The sequence below is a fragment of the Cyprinodon tularosa genome, unplaced genomic scaffold (genome assembly GCF_016077235.1).
Source record: "Cyprinodon tularosa strain WSP-4 unplaced genomic scaffold, ASM1607723v1 ctg38, whole genome shotgun sequence".
NCBI lineage: Eukaryota > Metazoa > Chordata > Actinopteri > Cyprinodontiformes > Cyprinodontidae > Cyprinodon > Cyprinodon tularosa.
This window is the reverse complement of record NW_024039096.1, coordinates 37,111-53,499: the sequence shown is the minus strand read 5'-3', so window position 1 is coordinate 53,499 and position 16,389 is coordinate 37,111. Positions and strand designations below refer to the sequence as shown.

The following is a 16,389-nucleotide window of genomic DNA, read 5'->3' as shown; positions in this document are numbered from 1 at the left end:
TTTTTATTGTGTAACTACAACATATATATGTTTTATTTAATTCTCTGAACCATTAGAATGTGCATTTCTCTTTATAGTTTGTTGTTTTGTATAATATTAAATTAGTTGTTATAATCATGGGTCGTAAATTGATCAGTTACTCAGTACTTGAGTAGCCTTTTAGGAATTTTTTTTTTTTAATCTTGAGTAATTTCTTTGGAGGCAAATTTTTACTTTTACTTGAGTAAAAATCACTGAAAAAAATTTGAAATCTAGATAAGTAGTTTTTTTCTTAAAATAAGTGCATTTGTTCTTGGCTTGAGGAGGTAAAGGTGACATTTTGCCAATGGAACAAGACAATTTACACTTAAAATAAGAAAACACAATTGCATAGTCTTATTTTAAGTACATATTATCTAATTATCTAATTTTAAGAGTAAAAATACTCATTCCATTGGCAAAGTATCTCATTTACCTTCTCAAATTAAGGGTAAATACACTTAATTTAACAAATTTTTACTCATTTTTAGACGGTTTTTCCAGTGAAGTAGTGCTACTCTGAAGTAATTTTTTTGGGAATCCACCTCTGGTTACAAATTTTCCGAGGTGTAGAGTGTTGGGAAAAAAAACCCCCACAGGCCTTGCAGAAGCTGAAAGGACATAGTTTGGTTGGGCATTTCTGACTTTGCAAATGCGTTAAGCATAAACCTGCCTTGAGTCCTCTACCTATATGCCCTAAGATTGAGAAGCATAACTTACTTCAATAAAAAGTACTTTTGACCTGATTAATAATTTTCAAGGAAGGCATTCATTTTCCCCCCGACACCCTGGATTATAAGTCTCCCAAAACTGTAAAGTTTTTGAGAAAATTAAAAGCTTTTCCTGAAAAACTGAAGTTTTTGAGTCTTGTGAGAAAGAAAGGATAATTTCTTTTTTGAGATGATAATTCTTTGTATTTTAGATGAATCATTCACTTTGCTTTGGTAATTTTTAATCTAAATAGTTTATTCAAATATTGATAAAAGAGATTGTTTTATCGACTCCAGAAAAGTAAAATTACCCAGAGCGAACCGCCGAAAAATGTGGTCATGTTGTGTTTTGTTGAAAAGCAAGTTAGTCTTAAAAAGCTTTTGTGGACTGAATACACTGAATAAATACTGCCAAAAACGAGACAAGAACGTTTGATCAAAGGTTATAAAGTAATAGAAAGGTTTACATCAGCGACGGGAGGAGAAGGAAGAGGAAAAAAGGCAAAGAAGAGATTCAGGGCAACATGTCCTGGTTTAAGGTAATAATAACTGGCCCGACAGTGGGAGGTGCTGTGCTGTTGCTGGGTGAAACTTGTGTTTTGGGTGGGGGATGATTGTTGAGTAAATGTCACAGGTCACATGTACTCTACAATCTCAGTGCTACAGCACTTAACTACTGCTCTAATACTCTATGAATCATGAATCAGGTGATCTAACAGCAAGAGCAGATTCCATTTATCACACAAGCAAGAGACAGACATAAAAACACACAACACACACACCCCAGTTCCAACCAGCACAACTCTAACAAGCAGAGAAACTTAGACTTGGAGCAAAACAAAATTTCGTTCATTACGCTCTCAAGACATTTCCATTTCTGAAAGTGCAGCAGTAATAAAATATAAACATGTTGATCAAATGTAAACATAAGACTGATTTACAGTTTTTCCAACATTCAGTGCTTTTTTTTTTTTCTTAATTGTCAATGGCACATGTACATCTCTTTTGGATTATGCATGTATGCAAAATCAGATGATAATCAAGCAATTGCTCCGAGACAATGTGAGCAAAATCTATGGCGGCTCATTTCCGCTGAGCCTTCCTTTTAATTTACGGTTGTGATCTGTTTGTAATTAGCGTCTGATTCACTGCAGAGGAAACTCATTATACAATTAATGAATGAGACGTGCCAAGTGGTGTTTAGTGTGGAAAAGGGAGCCAAGCAAGAAAGTTCAGGGAGCATTTTTCTGATTTGGAAACCTTAAACTGAAATGCTGATAAATTAACTAACAGAAAAATAGTTGGATAACGAAGGCAAGTATTCAGGTGTATTTTAGTAAATGAAAAATGTATTATAAGAGAGTGGATTTTAGTAAATCAAATGACATATTTATCTCTGCTTTAAAAAGCCTTAAATGAGATTGAATAAAAACATAATTCCCAGAGTGTTGAATCAAAAAGCTTTGAAGTGTGAAGTTAAGCTTCAGATTGGTTTTATGGATTTGTTGATCATAAAGTAATGAAGTTCTTTCATTACTTTATAAATGGGAAAATATTTGTTTTAGTTAAGAACTCCTTTTTATTGTGATAAATGTTCATACAGTCTTTTGCTTTAAGAATTTAGGTTATCTAAACTAAAAGATAAGGACTTCTGTGTTTAGCAAACTCTAGGTTTGGGGTTTAATATTAAAAGCTAAATCCTTGATAACCATGGTTATCTTTAGGTCATTTAAGCCAGATTTATGGATTTTGATATGGAGCTAATAAAACCTAACATTGTGGATTATCCTTTTGAAGTTAGTAGGAGAACGCAATATTCACGCAAATAGCTGGATTTTAGAAATATTGTCACTTTACATGTCTGGTTCCTGGGCACCAATATTAGTAAAGACATAGCATTTCACCAGGAAGCAGCTGCTGCAGGGTTATAAACACTAGGCAGAGACTTGATTGGCTGTCTTCATCCATCCCTGGAGGAGATCTTCTCTTTCTTTTTATATTTAATTTTGCTTTTTTTTTGCAAAATGACAATAAAATAAACTCTGATTCTGAAATGCGGATTCTGATCAAATGATCCCAAATAAACACCGAGCCCATCTTCTCTGCACTCAGTTAACTCTTTCATTGTAAAATCTAACTAGTCAAAATATCTGGAAACATGCAAAAAAAGTAAAATTAATAAATAAGCAGAAGCAGTTTTCAAATTCATAAGAAGTAACCATTTGGTGTGACTTCTCCAGTTATCACTGGCTTTATTTTACAATTCACACATGCTTCTTGAAGAAAAATTTTACTTCACAGCAAAGTTTAAGTGGTTTAAGTGTGTGGTTACCTAAACTTCAAGTTATCAGTCAACATCTGGTCATTTGTTGCCATTTAAATTCAAATGAAATTTTTTTTTTCTGGACAGTAAGTCACCATCTTGACCACATAGTTCAGTAGCCTTCAATAAAAATGCTGTGCTTATTGTTGTACCGATTAAACAGCCATATCTAAACGTAAAATGTGTTACTATTATTAGACCTGGTAGGTCTGCAGAACCCCCTGCTAATTGTTTTTGTCTTGTGGCTGAGATGAAGAAATAAAGGAGGGATGAGGAGAAAGCTGGCTGGATCTCTGAGGATCTGGTCCTCCGCAGTGAGAAAGTAGGTCAAATCAACCCTCTCTCTCGCTTTCACACACAAACACTCCTATCCTGGTTCATTCATACATAGCCTCTGCGACAAACCACACATTTCTAAACCTGTAAGCATCCTCTGATGTGTACTTACACGCTCTGAAGAGATAAACACGCATTATCAGTCACAGACAAAAAACACAAACATTCTCTTGGCCACCTGCCATCAAAACAAACAAACAAACAAACAAAATGAAATCTGGAAAATTAACTATTTTAACAACAAATGAATATCATTTTTGATTCATTAATGTTTGAAGTATTAAAGAGGCTGCAGGTAACAGAGGAAACAGTTAAAGCTAATGTGCATCTCTAGCTGTCTGGGGAGTAGAGCTAAATTTAGGCTCGAGCAATCTCCATCTTTTCCTACATTTTCACGGCATTCTTGCTTCAAACATTTTTGTTCCGTTAGCGAGCTTCTCTTATTTTTCTCCGTCTGGAATCTGAGCGAGATGCTCGGGTATTATCTGCAGCCAGCAGGGTTATTAATGGATCACATCCAGACAAGCACAGATCCAATGGTTGCTATGGTAACTGCATCCGCAGCGCCCCAGAAAGGAGGGAGGCAAAGAGAGTGGGAGGATGGTGGCGGTGAGGAGGAGAAGTGGAATTTGAAGTGAAAAATAAGAGGGGGAGGGGGAGTATTAACAGTGAAACAAGTGATGGATGAAGGAGGAGGAAAATGAGAAGGAGGGATGGAGAAAAGGAGGAGGAGAGATATGCCCACTTCTATTAGAGGGAAATATTTTGATTCAGCAGAAAGGGTGACCTTGGAAGAGGACAGCAAAGTCAGATTGTCTCCTCCTCTGTCTGCTTTCCTCATCACTTCTCTCAGCCACCTCCTTCTCATATTTTTTCCACCAAGCAGTTATAAACAATAGGGACGTCGCCTTTTAGTACACCAGAAAACACTAAGCTTCACATTTAATTTTGCAGATTTACGCTCATAAAGAAGAATCTGCCTCCATAATACTTAAATTTAGCCAAATTTCTCTAAAGAAATACTTTCTTTTCAACCATTTGAATTCCTTGTTTAGACAATATTTAGGCAGACACTTACAGCTTTCTAGAGTAAAGCAAATGATCTTGCTGTAATCGAGAAAACGAACATTAAAACTTTCATTTTGATTCAATTCAGTTTCATTTAATTAGAAAGACAGCGTCACATCATAACAGCAAATAAACACATTAGAGCAAAGGAGGTGGGATGTTAGATGGAGAAGGATGAGAGCATGCAGAGAATCTGTCAAAGATCATCTTTAGGGACAGTTTTGTCGTTCCTAGTTCTGTGCTCCTCTTTAAACATCTTTAACTGCCTATTGCTTTTTTCAGCTTTTTAAATTAGATTTTTTGAAGTGGGGATAAAATATTTACTGGTTTTATTTATAACAAATACTGCTTTTAATCTATCCAACTCAGACTCTATCAACACTTTATCAAAAAGGTTGTGCAAGTGAAGTTAGGGATAATTCAACCACCAAAGAGAAACAGGTGTTAAATGCAGCTGCATTTACGACATTATAATGATATGTTATCATTATATTATAAGTATTATAAAGAGAAGTCCTGATTACCTTATTTTTTGTTTTCAATCAATGCCCAAAGAAAACAACACAGGACTATGCAAGAAAACTAAAATAATCAGACGGAGCTTTGCTGCAGTCCTATCAATAAAAATGGAAACTAAAAGCCCATTACATTTAAACCAGGATTTCACCATTGGGGGACAATAAAGAGATTTTGTATTCTATTCTAGGCAAGGCAAGGCAAGGCAAATTTATTTGTATAGCACAATTCAGTACAAAGACAATGCAAAGTGCTTTACATGATTAAAATACAGGAAGATAAAACAGAATCAAAGCAAGTAGGAAAAAAAATGAATAAAATAAATTAATGGTCTTTTACAGATGTACACAGTTTTGGCTGTTTATAAAGAGTCACTGCCATCACGTCATTTCTGGTTTTACGTTGAAACGGCTATTAGTAAATGTTGCCACTATGAGGCCGATCTGAGTTAGTGTCTGTGTTTTGATGTAAGTTTCAGACAACATTATTGGAATAACTCTAATTAAATACACCACAGAATTATTTCTGTGTTCATCTTCTCCTTTCACCAATTTCACTAGAGCTACACCGAGCCTCTCTGCCCTGACCAGAGGTGATGGATACTCATCTGCAAGCTCATTCATGACAGCCTAAGATAAGGTGAAAAACAGCAGATTCTCTTCCTATGTATTAAACGCTGAGCAGAATAAAAATGTCAAAAAACGTCTTACATGATCCAACAATCTAAAAACATATGATCCACTTCAGAGGTGGATAATCCAGGCCCAGAAAGCCTAGTTTTCCTTCGTCCTTTTCCCCTAACTGGGTGATTAACCTCTTAGAAATGCAAATGGTTGAAACTAACCTGTGTAAAGACGTTTTGCTTTCTGGACCTAAATTAACGAGCGGTGGTCAAAAAAGTTTACAAAGGATTAAAGATTGATGGTTAAAAATCACCTAATTTGGAAACAAAAATAGTCTGATTGCTTAAAAAGAAAACTCACAAGACCATAAAGCTAATGACATGAGTAACACTGACCGCACACTGAAAACAAACTTAATTAAATGCTTTAAAAGCTTATTTATAAGTAATCTAAAGATGCAATCCTGCAACCCCAGATTAAGGTCATTTTAGGTGATTTTTTTCCTCTCAGTTTTCCAGACTCCTTACCACCAATACCCCCTGCAGCGTGTAACCCTGGCAGTTGGGGTAGTTAAATGCTGATGCCTTCAAGGAAAGGTATTAGAGCAGAATATGACCATATCGCTCTGACAGATCAATAAAGGTCTGTGCACAGGTCTGCTCATTGGTGCTGACTCATAATTTTAAGTGGGAGGACATAGAAGGGTGAAGGAGAGGAAGGAAAGCATGAATGGATGCAAAGAAATCTGTTACAAAAAGACTTGGACAAGAAAGAAATAACAAAATAACCACATTTTCCATTTTTGCCATAAAAGAAAAATCCCTAAATTGATTCTTTCATTTAACCATAAACCTTATTTATCAATCCACCTATCAATTAGCTAGAGACTGAAATAGTCAAGTTTTTACCTTGATCAACGATGATTGCTGGCAGAACAATAGGTATCTCAAAAATGTCTAATTTTATTCAGTCACTGGATGCACAATAGCTCTGTGCTAGCAGGGGTGGCCTATTGTCTGGCCCCAACGCCGTTTTAAAAGAAGCTTTTAAATTAGCTTTTTCCCCCCCAGAATCAGTGAGGTGTTTAAAATGAAGTAATGAGAAGCAGAGCCATTTAAAATAAAGCCTTATTATCTAAAACATGTGGAGACGTGTGCTGTAGAGCTGTGCTGCGAAAGATCTGTTATAGAAGATGCCTGATTTAGAAATGTTGGCAGCCTTCTTTTAATTTCTGCATCTGGGTTAGATAATGCCAACATGAGATGCTAAAATGTCAACCCTGTAATCATCTGGTAGTTTTATTAAATTGTAAATAAAAAACCCCTTCTGCTAGTGATAAAAAAAACACCCGCTTAGAAAGGCTAAAAATATTTACATGCTAAAGAAACGTTAATAAATCTTACAGAGCAACTGGAAGAATCAAAAGCAATGTTGGCAGGGTAAAGATCCCCTTTGGAAAGGATAATATTCAACGGCTCACTTCAGACGTTTTTTCAGTCACATCCCTGTAATTTGGGATTGCCCTGCAGACTAAGAGTGTCCTGGAAGGACTCCAGTCTGAATCAGGAAGTTGGGGAGCATTGCTTGAGAGACGACTGTCTGACTGCAGTTTATTGGTACGTTGGAGTGAATGTTCGGGTTGAAGGATGAAGACACACAGATGGACAGATTGAAAGATGGAAGTTTCACTCAAATGGGGATAGGGAAAGACTTATTTTCATTTTCTGAAACTTATCTTGACCTGTGAGGCTCTTAAATCGAATTTCACACCATTTTAGATGTTTACTGTGGGGAAATCTTTTTGCACCATAACACGCGTTACAGGAATCTTTTAAAGAGTCCCGTATCGTAAACATTTTAGTATCCATCCGTGGATAAATCAGATGGTAAGTGGAAATTTCCTGCCGTGTTATTATGCCACTAACGGTAAAAGACACACAGATAAGGACTTTATGACAATATTTATAGGTAGAGCTGAATTATGATTTATTGTCTTAGGGATTCCCCGCTGTTTTAAAAAAATGGAAATCTAGCTAGAAAGTCTACAACATAGATCTTTATATACTTACCTTTTTAGGTGTTGACAAACTGGAACAATGTAAGAGAGTGAGAAGGTGAGTATTAACTGTAATCGGCAGTTTAAACATCTCAAATCAATAGAAATTTCTGTCACATTTCAACAAGTTGGCTTTTTCTTGATTTAAGATGAAAAGAATATTTCTGCATAAATAGGTTGCCTCCAGTGGGGAGGAAACTTGCAGATTTCCACCTGTGAGAATTAGGGCTGAGGATGAATAATTCAATAAAAAGCTATTTTTACAATTCGGCTCGGTGGAGGGAGGCTTCAACCAGAGTGGAAGGGTGTGATGCAGAAAGGACTCAGAAATAACATGAAGCAAGAAAAACTGAATGAGATGAAAGTTATCTGAGTCATCTGCAAAAACTGTGGCATTTAGGAATAGTGCTTTTCTTCTATAAAACATTTCTGACTCCAGGCGTTTTTCTGCGGGTCATTAAGCAGTAATTGGGTAAACCATCCTAAGCACTGAGTTAAAACGCAGGTTTAATGTTCACAAATTCTCCGGAAAAGAAACTTTGCCTGATCTGCTCTCTTTGTTATTATTTTCTAAGCAAATACCTATCTGTGAATATAATATAAAAACAGGCTTTGTTTTCACCAAGTCAAATGCAAATGCAATTGTAAATTAGAAGGAAAAGAGTTTTTATCTATCTGTCCATCTGTGGATGGATTTTAATGACATTTTTATTAGAGTTCTTAATTCTAGGGAACAATCAATTATATTTTGGTGATAATCTAGATCATAATCTGGATCCAGGGATTTTCTTAAGATTCTCTAACATTGTGAGATAGGAAAAATTGGCAGAACGAGCAGTTCCCCACTAAACCAAAGTGGGGCAGCAGTGAGTACTAAAAGCATCAGCATCGGACTCAAAAAGTCCAGAGGTATTTTACCGAAGAAAAAACCAAGAATAGGGATGGATTGTTTGTTAGCAAGATTAATTGAAAACTTATGAACAGATTTTGTGTTTGTTTTTTTTTTAAACCAGAAGTGTGCCTCATGTCAAGGAACAATCCATTTAAATTTGTCAATATCCACAGCATGCAAGAGTTTTAGCTATTATTATGTTTAAATCCCAATTTAGGGGAAAATTTTGCTGTTTGCCAGGAGGTCTGCACTCTTTTAGCGTTTTTCTAGTTTCTTTATATTTTTTTATTAATTTGAGTCAAAATGAATCAATTTCAGAAGAACTAAAATCATGTAAAACTGCTGTAAAAAAACAAAAAACAAAAAAAAACGATACATTGCCATATCGATTTTTCCCACACCCCAGTCTGACTACTGGTAACTTAACTTAGAGTTATAGTAACTTTAGACTAAAATAAGAAATAAAAGGCTTTGTTGTCATTGTACAGAAAAGACAATGTTATTTTATTTGGCAGCATATTTTAAGCATCTTTATTGTTGTAAAACATTGTCCCAATATTTAACTCTTTGTTTTATCAGGTTTTCATTAGAGAAAATAGTCATTAGATTCTTGTCTATCAATTCTAAACTTAAAGTCTTGCTGTCTTTGTTATTTGAACGACTGTTCAATGAAGCCTGTGCAATCTGTAAATGGATAAAAATACTTTTCTGTGGTATTTTAATATGAAAACACAGAATTTAGGTTCATTTTAATCAGATAATAAATAAAAGGAAGGTTGGTCCCTTTAAGCTTTATCTTTTTGGTCACTTTGGGTTACTTTATTTTGTGGAAAATTATTGAAATAAATCAAAATCTTAATGCAGGAAAATTGAGTCTCTGCTTTGTCTAAATATAGAGCTCAGCAGCAGCAGCATAGCTTTAAATATTTCATTACCTCTTTGCCAGAAATGAAGAAAGGGGGAGTGAGGAGGAAACAAGAGTGAACGAGAGGTGGATAGGGGCTAAAGGGGCGCCCTTAGAAGCCCGAGTGATAACAAAAGGGATGTAGTTAAAAATAGGCATGTAGAATGAAGCATAAAATTAGGATAAGGAAAGGAGGAAAGCTGAAAGAGAGGGAATCTAATTCCCATCCTTTCCACGCAAAAACATCAAACTGTTCTTTTATTTCTACAGGCAACTGGCACGTCAAGGCTGATAAGAGGGTTATCCTCTTATGAAAGTGCTGCAGAAATCGGAGCTACTACAGCTAGAGGCAGCAGGATGAGGGAAATATGGAATTTAAAATAAATAAATAAAAACGCTTTGAGATATACAGAAAATCCAACTTTATGACAACACAGAAAATACAAACAGATTGATTTAGAAGCAATCCTCCCAAAAAAACTACTTAAAAAAAAACCAAGACTGTGGATTTGGAAGCTAAAGTGAATCTGTCAGCCTGACTCTCACTTTCAGCAGGATAAAGTGTTGCTTTGTTGCAGCGGTAAGCTGCCCTTCTGTCTGCCTGCTGTTATGCATATGGCTTTCTGTGGAGCATGTTGAAGGAGAGATAAAGGTTAATGCCACATATACGAGGAGCTGCAGCGGCAGGACAGCATTAAGAACAACCCACAGTATTAAACATCTAAGTAATCATCTGCAGACTGACTTACAGGATTCCCCCAAAGGCAGAAAAACGCAAAGATAAACGACACACACACCAGTGCTCTCCACACAATGGTGTTGTCTTTGTTCTGTCAGAGCTTCACGGTGATGGATGAGCCCCAGAGTGAAACACATAGAGGGTCATTACACCGGGCTCCCTCATCCCCGGCACCGACAGAGAAATAAGCTCCATAACAGAAAGATACCATCACACAGCGGCAAGGATGGAGAATGCTCACACACAGACTGGGCACCACACACAACCACAGGTAACAAACATGCTTCTAACAGGGTACCCTGAAAAATGTTAAACAATCGCAACAGCAAATGAAAATCAGACCTGTGCCGGTTACTGGCATCCTGGTAAGTATTTAGCTACCGGCTCTAAATATTGCATGAGTCAGGAGCTCTGTGAATTACTGTTGTACCTTGATAGGATGCCAGCTTTGCTTTAAGTCCCCTCATAAAATGTCTTAACAAGTAAAATCTATTTTCAACTTTTAGTGGCGTTATTACAAGAGTAAGTGGTTTAAAAAAAAAAGACAGCAGCTCAGCCGTGAAGTCGAAGGTCATGTTAAAGAGCAGAGTCAGTAGATGCAGAGCTCAAAATCTAAAAGGTCAGCAACTTTCTCTATGGTCAAAAACTTAAGACCTCAAAACTTATGGTGGTCGTCAGAAAGGCTTAAAAACAGTGTGAAAATAGTTAATTTCTAGTAATCCAATAGGTTTAGTTAGCATTAACCAGTAGAGCAGCAGCTGTCAGACCAAAAAAATATCAGGGTTCCTACAGCATAAGGCAAGTTAAATTCAAGACTTTTTAAGGCTTTTTAATGTCACTGGAAATATAAATTTAAGACCAAATTCACAAGAAACACAAGAAAAACCTGCTTGCGACAACTTAACCCAAAGGTTTATTCTAACATAAACCACTGCACTAATGTTTCAAATTTTGAAAAGCTTCCCATACAGGAAGAAAGCTAAAAACACACAAATGACAGATATATTTTAACTATTATTTAACTGAATTCATAAACTTTGTTTTAGCAGGGAACAAAACAAATCAGTTTTAAAGCCACAACATAACCAGTGCTAAGTCTTTTTTGCAGCTATTTTTCTTTGTATCGTTTTCTTAGTATGTTTGATTTGGTGATAAGTGGAGGCGCTACAGAGACAAGGGTGGAACTAAACTGAGAAATACCGGCTGTTTCTCGGTTACTCGATTTTGACGCTTTGTGTTTCGTGCTTCGCATGTGCGACTGCCTTAATTCCCATCGTTCTGAGCTTGAATCGCTTCTTGCACAAAATCCACTGTGGCTCATGTATGTTCCCTGGTTTTATCCATGGAGAAAACTCTTGGCTGGATAACCAATTTTCGTTACATTTAGACTTGCTCATATTTTTCAGACAAAAAGTTAATGGTGCATCTCCCAAATGTCCCGGCCGCAACAACGATTTTATTGGTTCCGCTATTGGGACGGAAGCAATAATGGCGAGCCATTATTTTTTTTTATAAAAAGAAAAAAAAAATTTCAATTTTAATGTTTTATTTAGATTACAAAATAAATCTTAATAAAAATAATCCTATTTATGATGTTTTAAAAATTAAGACCTACGAAAAACTGATTTAAGACATTTTAATACCAATTAAGGCCTTCATTTTATTTTTGAAGAATTCAATGCCTTTTAAGACTTTTTAAGGACCTGCTGGAACCCTGAATATGTCACGTTTAAAACCTGAGAGGATATAAGAAAGGGTTTTGCTTGAAACCCTTATTTTTAAATTAAAGGTAACTTCAATTATTTATTGAGAAGAAAAAAAAAAAAAAAACATTTTCTGTAATTTTATGCTCATAAATCTGTGGGAGCAGCTTGGGGGTGCTCCCTTCCTGTTCCAAAAGGACAAAGCAAAGGTCCAGGATAATGATGACATGGGTGAGAAAGTCTGATGTGAGGGAATTTGACCTAATGCGCAGGGAGTCCTGACCTCATCAGACAGGCGACACCTTTGGGGTAAATTAAAGCTAGAGCTGTTAGAAAGACTGACCTGTCAGTCATTAGAGTCTGATCTCCAAATTGGTGGAAAAGGAATGATCCAAAAGTGGACTGTTATCCGTCTATTAATTCAATTAGTGTGTCTTGTTAAATTTACTATAAAAATATTTGGATCTAATTTTTCTTGTTAGTTTGTTTAAAGTTTTAAAGGTTATTCATTGTTTCTAAACTATAAACTTTTTTATTTATAGAGTTGAAATATAGTTTTTTTTTTACAATGACAGTGGGTCTGTTTTTTTGTTTGAAACTTTTAAATGTGGATGAAGTGAAGATTTTAATTAAATTTTTTCAATATAACAGGATAAAAAACATTCCAGAACCGTTTAGAGAGATATTTAAAAACAGTTTTGCTCATGATTGAGGTTCTGCTGATTACAGCTAACTCTACAATCCAATCCTGCTTCCTTTCTATTAGTGCTAATGTCTAAATGAGATCATACTGTGTCGAATACCAAGGCTACTGTAAGGAGACTTCAAATGACTTTAAATCAGCTTTTTCTTAAATTCAGTCTCAATAATATAATAAAGCTCTGAGTTAAAGCAGGGATAAAGTTCGGTCAGGTCAGAGAACTTATCTGTTCTGCAAAGAAACGACTGAAAGGTCACCTGATATTATATAGAAGGCTTTTCATTAAGTTAAACACACAGCTGTCCCTGTTTACATAAAAACTAAATTATTCAATCTGCAAACAATCTAGGAGCATAAATTCCATTCGTAATCCAGTTTTGTTTTTGTCTTTTCACCATTTTGTAACCATTCACACAAGAACAAAGTGAATAAATATGGTAACATAAGTCATATTTTTCATCCAACCATGGAAATCCTCTGGTTTAACTGAACCATGAGAAAGCAACCAATGTGAAATATTGGTCAAATTTTACATTATCTATCAGCATTATTAATATATTAAATGTAGTCTGTGGGAGGCCCTCTTATAACCCTTTTTTTTTGGTTTTTACAGGTTAAACCCAATCAGATAACTAAGGATGCGAGAACGTCCTTTAAAAAAAAAATCAAAGCTCTTACAGAAGCTAGTTGCTCAAATGTTTAAGATATATCCAGCTCATCGGGAAATAATAATAAGTCAACATTAAAACACAGCTTCAGTGCATTCTGCAATCTTGACTGCTATTACAGAAAAAGGGTGTTGCATTATGGGTAATTCTGGCACAGTTGTAAACTCCTGCCTCTTGCGCTTTGATAGGTCTTAAACAGACCGGAGAGTCTCAGTAAAAAATAATATAATTCCCACCCTTTGGAGACCAGAAAAAGCCAACCTGACATGGTTGATTTGCCTCCGTTAAACACCCACAATCCTCAGCTGTATCAGTGACTGACCTAGGCCTGTCACAATAAACACTAAATCAACCAATCGCATGATAGTAATTAATTATATGACAGATTTTTTCCTCACATTTCCCTCTTTCTACTATAGATTTAGGCTTTACTCCAGTAAATTGGTCTCTGCCCTCCCCTTTCAGCTTCATTAACGTAGCATGGGAGACTTCTGACTGAGGAGGAGCAAGCCAGAGTAAAGCCGGCGTCGGTTTAAAGCCGAACACGACAGCTGCATTGTGGGAGCACTTTGGATTAAAACTAAAGGACAATATTATCGTTTATCACAAACATTTCTGGGAGAGTTTTATATTATAGCTACATTTGCTATCATGACAGGACTAACCTGACTAAACAAATACAACATTAACCATCCCCCTGCTAAAACAAAAACCATTGCTTATCAGAAAAACATCAGTTTTAGTTATCAGACACTCATATGTTCAAAAATTACCAAAATCGGCCAATTTAGATATTAGAGCAGATGCATCGTGTCTCCATGGGTATCAGCTTCATTGTCAAATTGAATTTGTACTTGTTTTCGAGATGAATATGTTTTTGTTTCATGAGCATGACTCAAAGGCAGCAAAAGTGTTGAAAAACACAGATATAAGTAGAAGGTTTTATAGAAAATGGATGCAAGCAGAAACATGTGGGAGCAGGGTCGACTGATCACATCTGTTAATACGATGCTACGATTCTAAGAAAAGCAGCCAGTAGGCTCGCTGTAAGTCCTTCGCAAAGATCCACAGCTCAGCTCTAATCGTAAGCCAACAGCAGAGCTATAAGCCATGCACTCCATCCACAAATGGCCTTTATGGAAGTCAAGGGAAAACGCGCGGAGCTGTATGCATGGAGGGATTACAGTTTCCCTATAATGAAACATGCTGGTGTCAGCATCATGCTAGAGGCATGCTTTTCTTCAAAGGAGGAATGCTTCAATGCAGGTATCTTGCATCCTTAACTGTCAAATCTGTTACTATGACAACTCCTTTAATAGGGATGAAAATATGATTGTTTACTTCTCCCTTCAGCTAAAGACAATAATTAAATCCATCCTGTTTATACTGGTGTCCTGAACAGAGCAGTCAGAGCGCGCGTAAAGTGAACATTACAGTCTAACAGAGGACAGCTGTGACTGTGTCCTCTCCCTGCCCCATAATCCTGCCGCCGAGGTCACCTCAGTCAACATCACACACGAGCCACAACACTACTCACTATCATTTGGGGAACAAACAGAGAATGCTTTAAGTTTGTGAGCCAAAGCTCCTGCTGCATTGCTGCTGCCAATCAAGTTAAATTAGGTTTAAATAGGGACAGTGAGCTTAATGTTGTGCAGTGAGAGATGAGAATAAACATCTAGCTTGACCTGCTGTCACCCACAAGATTTTTTTCTTTTCTTTTTTTATTTTAGGACACAATAATTGAATCCTGCTTTTTACCCACTTGTAACCACTCTGCCACGTACAATTACTAACCTCTTGAAATGACTGAGCAGGGTGCCAACCAGCTCCCCGATGCGGCTCTCATTGGCAGGCACCATGCCCTGCAGGCACACTATGAGATCCCGGTTGTCCTTGGTGTGAAACACGACCAGCTGATCCTTCCCAGGGGACACACTCAGTCCTGTGACCTGCAACATACAAGGCAAAACTTAGAATAAGACATAGGGAGAATAAATACAGAAATCTAGACCATAAAAAATAACAAAAATGACAGAAAATTAACAGTTTGAATACATCAAAGAAATTTAAAGAAATGTGCTTAAGATTATAAATCTATCCAGAGATAACGGAGCAACGAACACACACTGGAAGAACGATCTAGAAGTAAGTAAAAATGTCTTAAATTAAGTGTATTTACCCTTTATTTGAGTAGGTAAATGAAAGGATTTGCCAATGGAATGAGTATTTTTTTTTTCTTAAAATAATATATTTAGATAAAATGCACTGGAAATAAGACAATATAATTGTGTTTTCTTATTTTAAATGTAAATTTCCTTGTTCCATTGGCAAAAAGTCTCTTTTACCTTCTCAAACTAAGAACAAATGCACTTCTTTGAAGAAAAAATTACTTATCTAGATTTAGATTTTTTACAGCGTGAAAACCACAAGAGGCGGAAAAAACAAAGAATTACAGATTCATTCATTCATTCAAATGGGGCGGGCTGCAAGATGAGGCAGTTATTGGGACAGTTGCCTTGCAGGCAGTCAGTGGGAAGTTAAATCCTTGGCTAGATCTGTTCTGAGCGAAGTACAAATGAGGGGATTTTCTCTTTGCAGTCTGGTTTCTTTCACCATCTGAAAACATCCATCCTAGAAAAGCTGTTTGTTCTAAATAAACCTTCAGAGTTAATGATCTTTCTTTAGTATATCTGTGTTAAGGTCTCTCAATCACTGACATAATAAAGAAAATGATTGGAAAGAGATGTGAAGCTCAGGAAGAGGATTATGCACCAGACAGCTATTAATACAAACAAATCAAAATTACCTAAATTTATTTTTAATTAATCAAACGAATTTATTGGATCTTTCAGTAACTTATAATAATAAAATATCAGCTAAATCTCATCTGTCATTTTATTTTCATGATTTCTCTTCTTTGCTAACGTAGATTTTTTCTATTCATATTTTCAAAATTAGAATTATTTCTTATATATGGATTTAATAAGTTAAAAAGTACCTTTTCAATTGTTGTAAATCAAAGTTCCACAAGGGATGAAGTTATTTTTTTAATCATTTAGTGATCGTTTTAAACATTATCTTTACATTAACTGTTTTAAAGTCTAATTACTGAATTAAAACAGAGTTTTTA

At 35.9% G+C, this 16,389-nt stretch overlaps 1 protein-coding gene across 1 annotated transcript in view; it reads right to left on the bottom strand.

The window, feature by feature from the left end:
• Positions 1-16,389, bottom strand: part of LOC119791049 (unconventional myosin-Id-like) — a gene marked incomplete at its 5' end in the record, with an annotated part of 66,303 nt that overhangs the window by 20,134 nt on the left and 29,780 nt on the right. The window contains one exon of the mRNA XM_038296885.1: positions 15,054-15,208. Within this exon, the coding sequence (XP_038152813.1) occupies positions 15,054-15,208 (155 nt within the window). The remainder of the gene's footprint in view (positions 1-15,053; positions 15,209-16,389) is intronic.